Below are 19627 nucleotides of genomic sequence, written 5' to 3' on the forward strand. Positions count from 1 at the left end.
CACATGGTCAAGTTCTTGTTTCACTTAGGTCTCAGAGAGCCCATCCTAAACAGTCTGCCTAAAATAGCACTGACTCCTGACACTTTGTTTTCTTACTGTTTTAGATTCCTTCGTGGCTTTAATTATTACCTGATACACACACACTCACATTTATATTTATTTATGAGACAGGGTCTTGTGCTGTTACCCAGGCTGGAATGCAGTGGCATGATCACAGCTCACAGCAGCCTCAACCTCCCCAGGCTCAGATGATCCTCCCACCTCAGCCTCCCAAGTAGCTGAGACTACAGGCACATGCCACCATGCCTGGCTAATTTTCTCATTTTTTGTAGAGACAGGGTTTTGTCATGTTGCCCAGGCTGGTCTTGAATTCCTGGGCTCAAGGGATCCACCCGCCTCAGCCTCCCAAAGTCCTGAGATTACAAGTGTGAGCCACTACCCCCAGCCTTCATATTTATTTTTTGAGTATTTATTTTCCCCCTTAAACATAAGTTCTGAGAGCAGGAAATTCATCTGTTTTGTTCACTGCCATATTCCTGGGACTTAGAATAGTACCTAGCATATAGTAGGCACTCAATTAATGTTATCTAATTGTATTTTTATTCTTAGATAATGAGCAAGAGATTGCTTTCTACAGATGTCCATGTCTGAGTAATGCCCAAACACTGGATCAAAATATCCTGGCCGGGCGCGGTGGCTCACGCCTATAATCCCAGCACTTTGGGAGGCTGAGGCGGGGGGATCACCTGAGCTCAGGAGTTCAAGACCAGCCCGGCCAACATGGCAAAACCCCATCTCTACTAAAAATACAAAAATTATCCGGGTGTGGTGGTGCACACCTATATATAGTCCCACTTACTTGGGAGGTTGAGGCAGGTGAATTGCTTTAATCTGGGAGGCGGAGGGTGCAGTGAGCCGAGATTGCATCACTGCACTCCAGCCTAGGCAACAGAGAGAGACTTTGTTTCAAAAAAAAAAACAATCCCAAAAAAGATAACAGAATTCACATGGTGACAGAAGGCCAAAGTGCAGAGTAGCCTATCAGTCAATCAGCCTTTGCAAAAAGAATCACCCCTAACACTCACAGTGGTACTAAATATAACAAAAAGACAAGAAACTCTGTCAATGCCAAGTAATAAAGAGAATCTATACGAGAGATATTTGCAGAAATATCAGACCCCAAAGGGGAGAGGGCAATACCTACCTTATCAGCCATCACAGAGGCAAAAAGGAAACATCCCCCAAGACCAAATGAGTAGATTTTCACACCAATAGTTTTGAAGCTTTTTCCCAAGTCTGAAGTTCTCCATAATTCCAGAGCCCCAAGGTCAGCTTCTTAAACAAGACAAAATATTAATTAAAATTTCACTTACTGGTGAGCCTAGTTCAAAGCAGTTGTTTTAGAATCAGTCTTAATTTTATAGCTAAAGCATTTTAAATACTATGCATGTTAATCAAGTGACAACATAAAATGTGATACAGCGGCCAGGCGCAGTGGCTCATGCCTGTAATCCCAGCACTTTGGGAGGCTGAGGTGGGCGGATCACGGGGTCAGGAGATAGAGACCAAACTGGCTAACACCATGAAACCCCATCTGTACTAAAAATACAAAAAATTTAGCCAGGCGTGGTGGTGGGCGCCTGTAGTCCCAGCTACTCGGGAGGCTGAGGCAGGAGAATGGCGTGAACCCGGGACACAGAGTTTTCAGTGGGCAGAGATCGCGCCACTGCGCTCCAGCCTGTGTGACAGAGCAAGACTCCGTCTCATAAAAAAAAAAAAAAAAGTGATACAGCATTAGATATAGGCAATTCATATTTGTGTTTTATTTTATACATTTCAGATTTTATGCTCAATGGAAAGGTAAGAGATTACTTAATTCTAATACAGTGTTTCATAAAAACATCAAAGCCACAGCAGACGGGTGCGGTGGCTCACGCCTGTAATCCCAGCACTTTGGGAGGCCGAGCCGGGTGGATCACGAGGTCAGGAGTTCAAGACCACCCTGGCTAACACGGTGAAACCCCATCTCTACTAAAAATACAAAAAATTAGCCGGGCGTGGTGACAGGCGTCTGTAGTCCCAGCTACACAGGAGGCTGAGGCAGGAGAATGGTGTAAACCCAGGAGGCGGAGCTTGCAGTGAGCGGAGATGGCGCCACTGCACTCCAGCCTGGGCGACAGAGCAAGACTCCATCTCAAAAAAAAAAAAAAAAAAAAAAAAGCCACAGCGTGCTGCTTTACTTTCTTCATGGCACAGTTTGGAATTATCTTATCCTATTTTAAATTGTCTTGAGTTTTCTTTTCTTTTCTTTTAAGGGCTGGGGGTCTTGCCACATTGCCCAAGCTGTCCTTGAACTTCTGGGCTCAAGCAATCCTGCTGTCTCAGCCTCCCAAGTAGCTGGGACTGCAGGCATGCAACCATCTTGCCCAGCTGGAGTTTTGGTTTTCTTGAATTTACATTCCATGAGGGCAGGCCTTGGGTGTTTTCTTCTCTCCATCCTTAGAACAGTGTTTAGCATATGTGCTCAAATATCTGTTGAATGAGTAAATGAAAGATTTTGCTTTCTGTTTTGAAATTGTGTCAGAGTTTGGGAAGCCAGCTGCTTCTGCAAACACAAACACAACCCTTGCTTTCCTGTAGAAATAACCATGCATTTCAATTTGCTATTGTCTGTAGCATAATATTTGCTTTACATAAATACATTGCTAAGATTAAATATTGCCTCTACGTATAGCCTATATTTTTACTTGATCTGGGTAGTGTAGTAATTTGGTTTTACTTTCAAGATTTTAATAACCACTAACAGCTTTCTTTAGCTATTACAATTTCAGGAGAATGGAGGGACCTTTTATGTTTCTACCTCGCACAACCCAGAAAATTCTACCATGAATGGACAACAGGACATTATTTTCTGGGACTAAAATATACTTACTGCAGGAGCCATTTGCATAGGTTGTAAAGAAGATGGTGTTGTCTGATCCCCTACAATGAGGCAAAAACGGGGAAAAGAAATGGTTTAAGACTGCTGAAGGACTGTGTTGACCTTACTCACAAACTTCCTAGCAGGTCTAACAAGCTTCATTCACAGGCACTGACAAGCACCACTTCTCAGGTGCTGAGCCCTGGTCCTTCACAGCTCTGCCTGTCAAGCTCCCCACTGCCCGGCCCATGTGTTGTCTACAGTCCACCACTTCTTTACGTGAACTCTTTCAGGCAGTCATGCTGGTCTACTCACCCTCTCAACATTTGCCTCTGACATTTTTGATCATCACAACTGAGGGGTGGATGGCGGAGGTGTTATTGGCATCTACCGGGTAGAGGCCAGGGATGTTGCTACACATTTTATGATGCACAGGACAGTCCTCCACAATAAAGAATTCTTTGATCCAAAATGTCATTAGTGCTGAGGTTGAGAAACTCTGTTTTAGAGCACTGTACCATCTGCACAGCCACTTGGCATGCATTTGCCTCCTGTTTTTTATTTTACTTGCATAGTATATGCCTTACCTTTCCTACTATATAAATTAGCTTCTTCAGGGCAGGTACTATACTTTGCTGTTTCCCTTCAGAATCTAGTTCAATGCTTTGTATGAGTTAAATAATTTAGTTCTTCCATCTCAAATAGACAACTAGGTCAGAGGTTGAATTATTTAAAATGTAACCTGGAAAGGGAGTTTGCAGGGAACTAGATTCAGACCCTCCTGGCACTTACTGGATTGCAACCAAAAAAAGGTGTTGGTTTTGAGCATGTTCTTTCAGAACTTTTGGTTGTAAATTCCTAGAAACTAGAGATCTAAAAAGGTGAGTAAACAGCAGCATCCTGGTTATTCATATTTAGACACTAAACAAAAAAAAAAAAACATGTTACAAAAGTAAAAACCTTGCACAGGATACAAAACAAAATCCTATTTTAAAATAACTTATTAGTTTTAAAGATAAGGTTTTGTTTGTTTATTTAAGTGACGGAGTCTTGCTCTGTCACCTAGTTTGGAGTGCAGTGGTGCAATCACAGCTCACTGCAGCCTCGAACTCCTCCGCTAAAGTGATCCTCCCATCTCATTCTCTTGAGTAACGAGGACTACAGGTGTGCACCACCATGCTTGGCTTTTTTTTTTCTTTAATTTTTTGTAGAGATGGGGTCTCACTCTGTTGCCCAGGCTGGTCTTGAATTCCTGGTCTCAAGCGATCCTTCCATCTCAGCCTCCCAAAGTGCTTGGATTATGGGTATGAGCCACTGCACTTGGCTAAAGATGAGTTTTAATGATTAAAATTTAACAAAACTTAGCCAGGTGTATGCCTGTAGTTCCAGCTACTGGGAAGGCTGAAGTGCGAGGATCACTTGAGCCCAGGAGGCAGAGGCTGCAATGAGCAGAGATCGTGCCACTACATCCCAGTCTGGGTGACAGAGCCAGGCCTTATCTTAAAAAAAGAAAAAAAAATTATTTACACATGACCTACATGTTTTAGTTCCATCAGGAGTGAAACAATTTAACTTAGTTATCTTAAAAATTACTTCCACCTGGTACGGTGGCTCATGCCCTGTAATCCCAGCACTTTTGGGAGGCTGAGGTGGGTGGATCAGGAGGTCAGGAGTTTGAGACCAGCTTGGCCAACATGGTGAAACCCCATTGCTACTAAAAATACAAAAGTTAGCTGGGTGTGGTGGCACATGCCTGTAATCCCAGCTACTCAGGAGGCTGAGGCAGGAGAATCACTTGAACCTGGGAGGTGGAGACTGCAGTAAGCCGAAACTGCACCACAGCACCCCAGCCTGGGCAACAGAGCAAGACTCCGTCTCAAGAAAAAAAAATCCTTCCTTCCTGATAAAACTGTATAAGGTACAAATACAATTCATTAGAATACATAAAACGAAAGCAAATGTGGCATGTGTACCAGAGTGGTGCTATAAAAACCTCATTAAAAAAACATTTCTGGGGCTAGGCATGGTAGCCCATACCTATAATCCCAGTACTCTGGGAGGCTGAGGAGGAAGGATTGCTTTAGCACAGGAGTTTGAGACCAGCCTGGGCAACATAGTGAGACCCCCTATCTCTACAAAATAAAAATACAAAAATTAGCTAGGCATGGTGGCACATGCCTGTAGTCCCAGCTACTTGGGAGGCTGAGGCAGAAGGATCACTTAAGTCCAGGAGGTCAAGGCTGTGGTAAGCCATGACTGTGCCACTGTACTCTAGCCTGGACAAAAGAGCAATACCCTATCTTAAGAACAAGAACATGAACACTTCTATAAAAGGCCTACTTTATTTAAGCAATATATTTAATATTTTAATCAATCTTGGTAGACATATTTCAAATCTGTATTCTACACTTTCCTGATTCCTAGAGTACAGGAAACTCTTCGGATTGTGGGTCATCATCATGAACATCAATTCTATCAAACTATAACACAGTGTTCCCATTAGAAGTTACTAACACAGGTGTACTTTCTTGATCTAGCACTAAATAATTTAATACTGTTTATTCTCTAAGTTTTTGTCTGCTCTTTTAGAGTAATTCCACCTCCTTCCAGCTCTCAGGCTGTAATTCTAATGCTGTTACGTGCTTATTGCAGCAGTTACATATCCTATCTCTGTAACCAATCTGCTATAAACTGGGATTCACAAATTAGCTGAAATTAGTCAAAGGGAAAGGAGAAAGAGGCTCTAAACAACATTCTGAGCCTAATCAGATTTTGGAGGCATGAAGCCTGTTAATTCAGTTCTTGCTTAGCCATCCCCACATTCTCCAAATAAGCCTCCTTTCACAAAAGGAAAAAACTAAAGCCCAGAAAGGTTGAGCCCCTGACTAGCAGCAGAGTGAGGACAGAACAAAGGTGACGAGACTCCCAAGTAAGAGCTCCCTCCACTACATCCTCCTTAAGCAGGCACCCGGAGGGGCAGGGAATCTCTCCGAGAAAAGTGAATGAGTTTTGGTGCGCAATGTGACTTCAGGAGTCTGGAAGCTCTTTCAGCTTTCTTCCTGATTCCTTGCCATGTTCTACATGACTGAAATGGAACTCTAGACAAGAGGGTAAATCTGGGCATGGAGAAGTATTTAAATCCCTAAATTAAAGCTATATTTTATTGTATTTTAATTGATGTCACCATTCATGGAGAATGAACCCTGGGCAGGCAGCAGCAACTCAGTCACCTGCCTTGTTTTATACTTTATGTTCTAACATTTAAGTGAGACCAAGTCTTCTTTTCCAGTGGAATGAGAAGCTCCTCCAGGTCAAGGCCTGTGTCACACCCCTCCCCAACATCTCTTATGGCACCCTGAAGAGTACTTGGCACACAGTAAGTGCTCAATATTTATTCATGTGATTTTTGGCAGCGCTATCAGGAAGGGTTTAGGGCTCTGCACAGATGGAGTCTTCTGTTACTCACCATTTGGCCAAACATACTGCTTTGTGGATTTCTTCCCATTTTCCCCCAAAATTCTTGGACACCCACAGGCCATTCTGAAAGATTATAAATGACTTATCAAAATTCTAGCTTTATCCTGTGTGGTTGCTTGTATGACCTTTAATATTTCATATCCAATCATTCAGGACAGGAAAAACACACACTGAAGCTCCATCAGAGCTGCCCGAGCTCCACAGACACACACATGGTTTATCTGGGCCCTTTTGGGGTCTTGGAAGTTCAGAATAACAAATGCGTATGAAGTGCCTATTATGTGCCAGGCACTGTACCAGATGTTGCACTGGGGATACAAAGATGAATAAGACACACTCCCTGCTGAGAGAAGGGGCTCACAGTTTAACAAGGCGCATAGATAAGAAGAAAGTTCAACACTATGCAGAGTTATAAAATATGGTCTAGTATAGAAGTGAGGAGAGGACGAACACTGCATCAGAGATGGTGTCCTGAAGAAGACAGGTGCACTGAGTTTTAAATGATGAGCAGTGGGACCAAAAGAAGGCAAACAGGGAGATGAGGTGTTGCTGCACAAAGAGAGACTAGTATTAGCAAACACAAGGAGGTCATAAACCCTGCAGTGTGTGCAGGGAGCTAAAAGCCATCAGGCATTACTTGAGTGCAAATTCCAAGGTAAGCAAATGAGGAACTAACGCTAGGCAGAAAGGTGAGGCCAGCTCACAGAGAGCCTTCCTTCTGTGCCATGGTAAGGACTCCAGGGTTTATTGCATATGAGGTGCTCTCAGGAGGAATGTGTGCTAAGCAGGAGGATGACACAGTCCGTTTCACTTTCTTAGGTGGAGTACTTGGACGTGAATGGGAAAGATGGATTTCAGAGGGTCCAGACTAGAGGCAAGGAAAAGCAGTGAATGACTGCCACATTAGTTCGGTAAGAGCTAATGAGGTCTTGAACACTGGCCATGAGGAACAGGCTCTGCAAGAATTTAGAAGCTAGCATAGTAGAACTGGATGACTTCTCCTGCAGGGCAGGATGAGAGGTAGGGGTGTGTGTGTGTGTGTGTGTGTGTACGCACGTGCATGCACATGCATGTAAGTTGGTCACTCTAGTTTCCTGGTTGGGATATAGGATGCATTGTGATATCATTAACTAGTATAAGGATTAAGGGAAGAAGATCAGGTCTGAGAGAAGAGTAGGGAGGAAGCTCAGTTTTAAGTTGATTTAAGGTGCTTGTGGAACATCCAGCTAGAGATATTCAGGGGGCAGCAAGACAGGAATATGATGCATTAGGGGAAAGCCAGGGCTAGAGATAAGGATTTGAAAATCTTATACATTATAGGTGGTGGCAGCTAAATGGTAAGAGTGGAAGAGAATGCTCAGTGAAATGAGTAGGCATTTAAGGGTAGGCTGAAAGGAGGTTAAGGAAGGAACTAAAAGGAATAATGTCACAGAAGCCAAACAATTAGAGTTCTCAAAAGGAGGGATTGGCCAATAGTTTGAAATGTAGCAGAGACTTAACAAAATTCTGACTGACAACATTACACCGGCAATGTGAGCTTACTGAGCTCCGCCTCAGTGGAGATGGGACAGAGATGTCCTAGTCTAGCTGAAATTAAATGTAACTTACTTAGGCAGAATTTATGTTCAGTACTCCTGTACTCTCACCCACCATTCTCCTCTAACTTTTTCTCCCCTGGTAATACTCACATCCTAGCATTTCTAATTTACCTAATTCTACTTATAAAGACAAGGCAGAATTTGATACCACTGATTTGCACTTTAGTACAAATTGGTCCCTCTTCCCCATCCCAATTATATGTACTTCAGACTTACCCTTAAATGGAAGAAATTTCAGGTACAGAAGCAGATCGTATCTGTCTCTTCCTGAGGACAGTGCTGTTTTAATAACCCTGAGACACTTGGTAAGGAAGATGCAGTAGTCAAAGGGGAGCTCTATGGGTCTGTTCACTCCTTGCTCCCTTGTAGTGCTTTCAGCTTAAGCTGCTGGAGGCCAATTTCCAGGAATTGTTGTTCTAAGATCTGAAGCTTACTCCCCTGCAAGCTAGTTTCCTTCCTCTGGCCTACACTGCTAAGCATAACTCTGAGGCCGGACACAGTGGCTCACACCTGTAATCCCAGCACTTTGGGAGGCCGAGGCGGGCAGATCACCTGAGGTCAGGAGTTCGAGACCAGCCTGGCCAACATGGTGAAACCCTGTCTCTACTAAAAATACAAAAAAATTAGCTGGGCCTGGGTGCACATGCCTGTAATCTCGGCTACTCTGGAGGCTGAGGCAGGAGAAGCACTTGTACCCGGGAGGTGGAGGTTGCAGTGAGACCAGATTGCGCCATTGCACTCCAGCCTGGGCAAGAAGAGCAAAACTCTGTCTCAAAAAAAAAAAAAAAAAAAAAAAAAAAAAAGCAAAAAAAACATAACTCTGGCCCTCCTGGTGCCCCTCAGCCTCACCTCTGCTCAAAAATCTCCCCACAGAAAGCCCAGAACCCAGACCTCTCTTCCAGTGCCCTTCGTCCTCCTATGTCATCCTTTGCTCAGCCTGACTTGTTCACAGTTGATGATCTTGTTTCGGACCCCAAAACAGTCAGTACAGCAATGACTCTCAAACTTTGGTGCTCAGGCTCAGCTGGGGAGCCTGTTAAAAATATTAGCCACCCCACAACAGAAGTCATTGATTTATTATATCTGGGTTTGGGCAAAGGGATGTGTGCCTCTTGAACTAGCTCCTCAGGTGTTTCTATCTGATGAGAGAAGGCCATAAAAATGTAAAGTATAATTCTGATTATTATAGTCTAGCAACTCAGCCACTTTGGGCCCTTAACCACAGTAAAGGAGACTGGTCCTACAGGAAAGGAGAAGCTGAATGTGTTCCTCAGAGAACTTTGAGAAGTGGGAGGGTTAGGGAAACACACTGGTTTCTGGGGAAAGTATAGGAACGTGGTAGGGAGCACAGGGATTTAAGACTTTGGATATTTAATACATGAGTGTCAAAGACAGAAATCAGTATGTTTTATAAACTGAGGACATAACAAAAAAGAAAAAAATTAGAAAGATGTTGTTTGATCATAGAAAAGGAACAATGACAACATCAGGAGTTTGACAATTTATGCTTGTCCCTTGTAGCACAAGAATGATTAAATTAAACTGTTTTCTAGTTCATTACTCCAATACCACACATTTAGTCACTTAAAAAAATTACAGTGACAACTAGGCATCACACTTACCTGGAATAGATAGCATGTGGGAATCGTGTCCTTTACCAAATAGGAAAAAACGTTAAAAAAATACATACTTCATGTCATAAGGAGACTCGAAAGAAGTCCAATATTAAAAGCATTTCCTAAAGGATCCTTCTAAGACAGTACATTTGAGACTATAAAATGCAAAAGGCAAACCATGTTCCTCAACTGGACTTACTTCAGTGCTGAGAGCTAAAAGATAGTCAGAATTCTGAGGGCTATACATCATCTGAGTGAGAGGATGAAAAGGGAGATCTGTTTGCACAAAATTCTTCGCAAAATCTGATGATCTGAAGATTCTTCCTCCACGACTTCCTCCAGACACCTCTGCTGTTAATACCACCTGATAGGAAGAGGAAAGATCTGATTCAGGGTATGATACTATCTATGCAAGCACAGGAGTTCTTACACCATTTTCACCAGACATTAGTTAAGAAATTTTAGTTCTAGAAATAAGAAGAGTTATAAAAACTGATTAGTTGTTCCACTCTACCCCTTGGGTCTTATTCTTATAAAAAAATAACACCCTGAACTGAGCTGGGACATCATATCTGTGGGTTCAAGCCTAGATTAGGCTAACTGAGATTAGTTTTCCAAAAAACTAAAATGTTGTCATAGGTTATATACATTGTAATGTTAAGCAACTGCTGCATAATTAAGGGCTTTGGTGCACCTTGGGTGGGGAACAAAAACAAATAAACCTGTGTGCTCAGAGTTCCATTCTTATATGATCGATATTAAATTGTGTTTAAGGCAGGCACAGTGGCTCATGCCTGTAATCCCAGCACTTCAGGGGCTGAGGTGGGTGGATTGCTTGAGCCCAGGAGTTCAAGACCAGCCTGAGCAACATGGCAAAACCCTCTACAAAAAAATACAAAAATTACCCAGGAGTGGTGGCAAGAGCCTGTAGTCCCAGCTACTCAAGTGACTGAGGTGGGAGGATCCCTTGAGCCTGGAAGGTCAAGGCTGCAGCGAGCCGTGATGGTATCACTGCACTCCAGCCTGGGAGACAGAGTGAGACCCTTAAAAAAATTGTGTTTAATTTTAAAATATAAATATAGCAATACTAAACTAAAATACATTACTGTGAATCACTGGACCATGCCAATACTAATACCTGACAGCTCTGCATGTGGTATCAAGCACAAGCTTTATGTATACAAGAATGAGTCTCACCTTTCCAGAGTTCTCAGGACCAATAGCCGTGCCAAATTCAGTCCGAATAAAGGTGTTATTGATGAGATTTGTAATATCCTTAAAGTTCTTCCCATAATCCTCACTGAGAGGAAGAAAAAAAGGGCAAATTTAGGGTGCAGTGGTCATGGATATTACTGAGTTCCTACTCAGCTTTCATTCTCCCTTTCCACCAATCATGCTGAGAGACTCGGCTCACCCTGAATAGCCACATTCCTAGCTCCAGAGGTGCCCTGGTGAGTCCGAAGAACATTCCACCACCCCCCCCCAACCCCGCAACCCGCTCACCAGTGATGGGGGTTCAGGAATCGGGGAGTGACTCAGGATGAGCCAATGGGAGATAAAAGGTGGGTGGGAAATTTGGGGTCTTCTAGGAAGCACACTGCCTCCCACTTATGATAGCCACCTGATAAAATGGTCTATATTCCTTCAGACCAGCAGTTCTCAATCAGGGTGCTTTTGTCCCCCAAGAAACATTTGGTAATGTTTGCAGACTTTTTTTTTCCCTTTGAGACAAGATCACACTCTGTTACCCAGGCTGGAGTGCAGTGATGCAATCTCAGCTCAGTGGTGCAATTCCCAGGCTCAAGTGATTCTCCAGCCTCAGCCTCCTGAGTAGCTGGAATTACAGGTCCGTGTCACCACGCCTGGCTAATTTTTGTATTTTAAGTAGAGACGGGGTTTCACCACATTGCTCAGGCTGGTCTTGACTCCCAAGCTCAAAGTGATCCGCCCGCCTCGGCCTCCCAAAGTGCTGGGATTACAGGCGTGAGCCACTGCGCCCGGTCCTACAGACATTTTTGATTATCACAATGCAGGGCTGAGGCGCTACTGGCATTAAGTGGGTAGTGGCCAGCGATGTTGCCAAACATCCTACAAGGCACAGGACAGTCCCACAATAATAAAGAATTACCTGGCCCCAATGTCAAGAGTACTAAGGTTGAGAAACCCCAATGATGCAATATGTGAACACACAGTAAAGACTGCTATCATCATTCTGTCACAATGGGAGCACAGAGAAGGTAATTTCAGAATACCTGAGAAGCAGAGCCTATGACACTGAATTGAATTGACCCTGAAGCCTGTCATTCCTCTGTACTTAGTTACAGAATCAACTATTCCCTTATTATTCAGGTTAGTTTAAGGTGAGATCTATGCAAAGTGCTCCCAAAGGCTTCTAACTAATCTATTAATCCACAGTAGTTATGATAAAGCTGTAAATGAAGTTGTAGCAAGTTCTTGAAGTTTTTCCCCGTAGAAGTTACCATCCCTAGGCACAAGTCTGTAAGGCACTCAGTACATGAAATACAGCTAGGAAAAACAAACGAACTTAATCTCAACTCTCAGAGTTTCCAAGCTTTTTCCAAAAGTTCATTCCAACAATATCTTTGAGAAGTATTCGAATCCATGTTTAGATTCTGGAAAATAAAAGCAAAAATTCCATAGCTGTCTAACCCTGACAGGTTTAATACTATGTATAGCTCTCCTACACAATACACAATGCTAAATCTTAATGTTCATTAAATTTAAGTATCCATCAACAAAGACTGCTGTGCACTGCAAATTTTTGCACACAGATAAATGTAATCTGCAGTGGTCTTCAATGATAGAATATAGTTATGTGTTGCATGAAGATGTTTTGGTTACCAATGGACTGTTTATATGATGGTGAGTCCAGATTATGAAACCATATTGTTACCATGCCTTTTTCTATGCTTAGATATACAAATACTTAGTACTGTGTTACAGCTGCCTACAGAATTCAGTACAGTAACATGCTCTACAGGTTTGTTGCCTAGGAACAAGAAGTTATACCATATAGCTGTGGTGTGTAGCAGGCTATACTGTCCAGGTGTGAGTAAGTACACTCTGTGATGTTTGCACAATAATGAAATCACCTAATGATGCACTTCGCAGAATGTATCCCCATCAATAAGTGAAGCTTGAACGTACATGATGTAAATGATGTTACAGGTTTTGGTAGCGGCCTCAACAAATAAAGAATTGCAGAACCATGAGCAGTGTAAGGGGCTGAAGTGAACATCTTGTCCAACTCCCTCATTTCACAGATGAGGAGTTGCAAGGGAAGGCAATTTATCAAAAGTCAACTAGTTAATTAAGGGCAAAATTGAAACTATAGTCCAATTCTCTGAACCTTTAGCCCTAAACTGGAGATAACTTTTAATTATCTGTGAGGATTTTTTCCCTTACAAACTGGGGTCTTCCTCTATCTTGCTGGGGGCTTATGACCTGGCAGAAGAGATCAGCTAAGAGAAAGTTGGAGACAGAAGGGAAGTATCCATGTGTGTATGTAGAGGTCCCTGATAATATGCTGAAACAAACTACATATGTCTAAGTTGTCTGAATGACTCTATCCTTCCTTAAGTACATACACACACACAGAAAATTCCTAGATAAATGAAATACAATTGGGCGCCACCCAACAGAGTCCTATATTATATTACCCTTTCTTTGGCTTTGCAGTAGATCAGCTCTTATCTTCCTGACAGCTGGCCAAGAGATGTGCATAAACAATTCCCAGCTCTACAGTGCATGTATCATCAACAGCTCTGTAAATTTTCCAAAGGGGTTGAAGCAGCCTGATTAGTACTAGTTTACAAATTGGTCCTCCTTCATGACATCCCCAGAGAATCTCCACAAACCTGTTGGCAAGCCTGCTTGCTTTTTAAGAACTTGGCACAACAAACACATCCCTGCCCTTCAAAAAAAGAAACCAGCATGAGCAAAACAAAAAATCACCTGCTACAGCACTCTGGTACTATAGTCAGTTAAATAAATGGAGAAAATGAACTAGTATCAACCTGCTGGGACTTAAGTAGGGTTCTAGCAAGGCCACTTTGGGCCCAGGGGTATATTTTTTAACATAATGCTTTATTTAAATGTAGCTTTATTTTCTATCAGCATACATATCATGAAGATATGTATGGTCTCAAACTCCTGGCCTCAAGCAATCTTCCCACCTTGGCCTCCCAAAGCTCTAGAATTAGAGGCATGATCCTAGCACTTTATTTTCTATCAGCATATGTCATGAAGAGGTAATTGATGAAGCAACTTTGATAAATCTAATTTTCAAATTCCATATGATAATAGCGTTATGAACAGCCGTCGAATGATAAGTAAACAGTTAAAACACTGTGAAACCAACTGCTTTAGAAACAAGTCTTTTTGGCCGGGCGTGGTGGCTCACGCCTGTAATCCCAGCACTTTGGGAGGCCAAGGCAGGTGGATCAAAAGGTCAGGAGTTCAAGACGAGCCTGGCCAAGATGGTGAAACCCTGTCTCTACTAAAAACACAAAAATTAGCCAGGCGTGGTGGCACGCGCCTGAAATCCCTGCTACTCAGGAGGCTGAGGCAGAGAATTGCTTGACCCCGGGAGGCAGAGGTTGCAGTGAGCCGAGATCGTGCCACTGCACTGCAGCCTGGGCGACACAGCGAGACTCCGTCTCAAAAAAAAAAAAAAAAGAAAAAAAAAGAAACAAGTCTTTTTAATAACAATTCTATGCATCAACACTAATATCCATTTTCTGGTTACCAAAAATAAATGATCATTTTTGCATGTATCCACGGTGTAAACATGCACATGTTTATAACTCAAGAAAATAATGCTAAAATACAAATATATTTGGAATAGAGCTTATTTTAGCTAGGGCTGCTATAAAAGAATATTATAAACTGGGTGGCTTATAAACAGCAGAAATTCATTTCTCACTGTTCTGGAGGCTGAGAAGTCCAAGATGAAGGTGCCAGCAGATGTGCTGTCTGGTGAGGGTCTGCTTCCTGCTTCACAGATTACCCTCTTGTCACTGTAACCGTACATGACAGAAGGGGCAAGGGAGCTCTCGGGGTCTCTCTTATAAGGGGACTAATCCCACTGGTGAAGGTTCTGCCCTTATGACCTAATCACTTACCGAAGGTCCCACCTCCTAATACCATCGCACTAGGGGTTAAAATTTCAACATATGAGTTCAGAGGGAACATAAACATTCAGTGTACGGCATCCTGACACCCCCACCCTGCCCCTCCACTCCATTCCTCCAAACTCATGTCCTTCTCACATGCAAAATACATTCATTACATCCCAGCAGCCTCAAAAGCCTTTTTATTTTATTTTATTTTTTTGAGACAGAGTTCCACTCTTGTTACCCAGGCTGGAGTGCAATGGCATGATCTCGGCTCACTGCAACCTCTGTCTCCCAGGTTCAAGCGGTTCTCCTGCCTCAGCCTCCCAAGTAGCTGGGATTACAGGTATGTGCCACCACACCCAGCTAATTTTTGTATTTTTAGTAGAGACAGGGTTTCTCCATGTTGGCCAGGCTGGTCTCGAACTCCTGACCTCAGATGATCCACCCTCCTAGGCCTCCCTAAGTGCTGGGATTACAGGCATGAGTTACCGCGTCTGGCCTAAAGTCTTAACTTGTTCCAGCATCAACTCTAAAGTCTAAAATTGAAAGTGTCATCTAAATATCATCTATATCAGACAAAGGTGAGACTCAAGGTATGATTCATCTTGAAGCAAACTGCTCTTCAGTTGTGTACCTGTGAAACCAAACAAGTTATGCACTTCCAAAATACAATGGTGGGACAGGCACAGTATAGACATTTCCATTCCAAAAAAGGGAAATGGAAAAGATGAAAGGTGACTCCAAATAAGTCTAAAATACAGGCAAACTTCATGAGATATATTTATTTAGTTATTTTTAAAGAGTAGGTCTTAAGGCTGGGCATCCTCCCACCTCGGCCTCCCAAAGGCAACTTAGTGAAAACCCATCTCTACAAAGTATACAAAATTTAGTTGAGCATGGTGGTTTCCAGCCTGTAGTCCCAGCCACTTGGGAGGCTGAGGCAGGAGGATCACTTGAGCCCAGGAGCTCAAAGCCACAATGAGCCGTGATCATGCCACTGCACTCCAGCCTGGGCAACAGTGTAAGACCCTGTGTCAAAAATAAATAAATAAAGAGAGGGTCTTGCTCTGCCACCCAGGCTGGGGTGCAATGATGAGATCATAGCTCACTATAGCCTAGAACTCCTGAGCTCAAGCAATTCTTCTGCCTTAGCCTCCCAAGTAGCTAGGACTACAGTCATGTGCCACCACACTAAATTTTTTTTTTTTTTTGGTAGAGATGGGTCTCACTATGTTGCCCAGGCTGGTCTCAAACTCCTGGCCCCAAGCAATCCTTCCACCTCAGCCTCCCAAAGTGCTGGGATTACAAGTATGAGCCACTGCGCCTGGCCTAGATATTAAAGCTTGAAAACAATTCTCTTTGGCTCTATGCTCTGTCCTACAGGTCCAATATTGGGGAGGGGGTCCCTCCTCTTCCCAGACACGCTGGGATTGTGTTCTTGCTCTGCAGCCTTGCCAGAAAGGGGGTAGGCCCGCAAGGATCTGGGTGGCCCTTCTCCCATGGCTTTGGGTGATGGTCCCTTCTTTTGAAATTGAGGAGGCAGCCTTGGTGATTCCTGAATGGCCTTGTCTTAAAGAAGAGCACACATACGCAACTGAATAGCTCTGTGGTCCTTGAAATCTGAAAGCCTTCCCTCATTGGGTTCAAACTGGCAGTTTTCCTGTTGGGGTGACTGATTGAGTTCTTAGTTTACACCTATGCTAATCTCTTTATCAAATGATCACTTGGCCACATCCTAATTATTCACATCCTATTATTGCAGTCTGTGCAATTTAGATAGACTGAGAATTTTCCAAATCTTTTAGTACTACTTTCTTCTTGCTTAATAATTCTGTCTTTAAGTCATTTCTCTTTTCCCACATTTTACTACGAGCAGTCAGGAGGAACCAAGCTGCAACTTCAACATTTTACTTAGATATTGTTTTAGCTAAATATGCAATTTCATTGCTTGCAAGTTCTACTTTCCACAAAACACTAGAACATGAACACAATTCAGCCTAGTTCTCTGCCACTTTATAACAAGGATTGCTTTTTCTCTACTGTCCAATAACAAGTTCCTCATTTCTGCCAGAAACCCATCATAATGGCCTTTGTGGTCCACATTTTTACGAATATTCTACCATGGATTACTTAGGTATTCTCTAAGATGGAAGTTTTCTCTACAGCCCTCCTCTTTTCTTTCTGAGCCTTCACCAGAATCATCTTTAAGTTTCATTAACAGCTATGTAGGCTTTTTCAAGCATGCACCTCAAAAACTCTTTCTGCTTCTACCCATTTTCTTTTGTTCATTTTGCCATGACTAAGCCACTATAAATTATAACATAAAAGTAACAAGGATGATGGTAAACTCTTAAAAATATTATTGTTTTGTGGTTTTTACTAATTGAGAAAGCTTATACAATCTTCATTATTCATGGATTCTATATTTGTAAATTTGTTTACCTTCTTAAATTTATTTGTAATCCCCAAATCAGTACTCATGGTGCCTTGCCAGTCATTTATAGACATTCATAGAGCAGCAAAAATGTGAGTCACCCAGTGTACCCATTCCCAGCTGAGGTCAAACAAGGTGATGCTTTGCCTTTGTGTTCAGTTCTAATACTATAAATAAGTGTCCTTTTCACGGTCTACTTAGTTTTTTTCTACTTAGGTTTTTGCAAGTTTATGCTTTTTTTGGGGGGGTACTTTTTCTGTTTAAATAGCCTCCAAGAGCAGTGTCAACAAGCTGTTTAGTGTTCCTAAACACAAGAAGACTTTGATGTGCCTCATGGAGGAAATACGAGTATATGAGACAAGCCTTGTTTGGGCAAGAGTTCTAGTGCTATTGGCCGTGAATTCAGTGTTAATGAATCAATAATACACATTAAATAAGGTATCTTTAAACAGAAACACACATAAAGCAAAGTTATGTATTGATCATTTGGTGAAAATGAGTGCTGTGACCAGAAGTTTGCAGAAACCTAACCCTATATGTCCCCCTAGGAGCAATGGTTCACTATTAACTAATTCAATATTCATGACAACTTTACAGAACATAACTATCACTAATAATGACAACCAACTGCACTGAGATTTCCAGGTAAAAGATCAACAGGGAGAATGTAGTTTATTAAAATGTATCAAAATAATCATGGACCTGAAACTACTGCTGGGTAATACTGGCAAGATTTGAATTCATAATAAACTTAATTCCCAATATTTCAGTGTCTTTTTCCCCCACTGTCTGATATTACCTTGTGTTTTTATTTAACTATGTTGTGTTTTATCATTATTGGGAAAGGATACATGTTTTCTGTAGAAATTTTGAAACTACAAGTGGGAAAATAAAGAGAGTAAGATATTGTAAATAAAAAAATCACAGAACTTTTAATCAGAAGGAACATGAATATGTATTTGTGGGTCTTCATCTTACTCTGAATGACAACTTTACGTGTATAGAAGTGAAGTTGTATTAAAGGTAAAACGCCATCATCACATTTTAATATACTTTTTCTTTAAAAAAAAAAAAAGCAAGAAAATATATGTTGTAAATGGAGTTTATCCCAAGCTTGTAACTGAAATATGCAGTCATTGTTAACAATCTACTGCAGTGAAAACTGAACTGAGCATATCATTAAAAAGGTTGTTACACAACATGCCTTGAAGAAGCTGGTTTACTGCACTAGCAGCACTTTGCATTGTATACCTTTAAGTTATCCTTTTTAAAAAATCTCAAGTAACATTCTGAAAAACTTACATTGACTATGTAATATATTTTAATGCAAAACCTCTTAATAGGGAAATTTGAGCAATTCTCAATAGAAACACCAGGAATAAAATAGCCCAGCAGTCTTTGTGATATTAATAATTAGGTATATAACATTGGTGTAGAATAATGCCTACATTTGCTTCACTAAGTAAATTATACAATGAAAAGTTGGACTCAAGACATCATAAAACAAAAAGATGGAAAATATCTTTTAGTTGCCAAAAATCAAATTATCATCTTAATTGTAGCTAGTTTATTTCTTTAACTTCATATGTGCAAGTGAGAGACAAACATACTCTATAATCCATTATAAAATTAATATTCCTTATAAGGAAATCAAAATTTATACTATACAAATATGATTCCCTTAAATGGAAAATATGCATATGTGTGTGTATGCATGTACATACACACAAACATATGTATACAGAAACATATGTATACACACATATACATACATACACATACATATAATCTCCCAAATCCTTCAATAATTCTTTTTCACGGCCTAAAGACAGAAGTATACTCCCTCTAATTCTGTATATCAACAGAGACAACTTCCTTCTATTCTTGTGAGACTTCATGCTGTAATACACAGAGCAGGTGGCATGTGATTTGCTGTTTTTTATTTCAAATCCAAATGAACCTTTAACCATATAAGATTTAGTACGCGAAGATGGTCTAATGAATAATATAATCACCAATGCTGTGAAAAACAGAAAAATCTTCAGAGTGGGTTCAATGGGCTTTTATCGGTAATTGGGCAACTTCAGCATACTCAGGACCCATTTTGATCAAACTGCTTCTTTCCCTTTCTCATTTCTGAAACAACAGTTGCCTCTTGGTTGGCATGTTTGACATGGTTGACTTGGCTGGCCAGTCACTTTAAGCCAGGCCAGCCCAGTTGGAAAGGCAACAAGGCATATTTACAGTTTCCGCCTAAACTCTGGAAGTGGGTACAGAGTCAGTTTCCACTTCATGGCAGGGAAGAGATAATTCAAAGTCAATGTGGTTAAACAAACAAACAAACAAAAAAAGAAACAAAAAACTGTTGGGTAACATGAAAAAAAAGTACCTTGGTAACATTATACTATATCAGAAACAAACAGAATTGCACTCTAGTAAAGTAT

General features: G+C 41.5%; 1 protein-coding gene across 3 annotated transcripts in view; it reads right to left on the reverse strand.

The window, feature by feature from the left end:
• LOC129523581 (sortilin-like) overlaps window positions 1–19627 on the reverse strand; it is a 55753-nt gene that overhangs the window by 2383 nt on the left and 33743 nt on the right. For 2 of the 3 annotated variants that reach the window (XM_055355453.2, XM_055355460.2), the window contains exons 4-8: window positions 10809–10911; window positions 9811–9975; window positions 6387–6460; window positions 2933–2982; window positions 1205–1335 (exon numbers count right to left, since the gene is read on the reverse strand). In XM_055355453.2, the coding sequence (XP_055211428.1) occupies window positions 1205–1335; window positions 2933–2982; window positions 6387–6460; window positions 9811–9975; window positions 10809–10911 (523 nt within the window). The remainder of the gene's footprint in view (window positions 1–1204; window positions 1336–2932; window positions 2983–6386; window positions 6461–9810; window positions 9976–10808; window positions 10912–19627) is intronic. The other variant, XM_055355454.2, reaches the window with a different exon arrangement.

The sequence above is a fragment of the Gorilla gorilla genome, chromosome 1 (genome assembly GCF_029281585.2).
Source record: "Gorilla gorilla gorilla isolate KB3781 chromosome 1, NHGRI_mGorGor1-v2.1_pri, whole genome shotgun sequence".
NCBI lineage: Eukaryota > Metazoa > Chordata > Mammalia > Primates > Hominidae > Gorilla > Gorilla gorilla.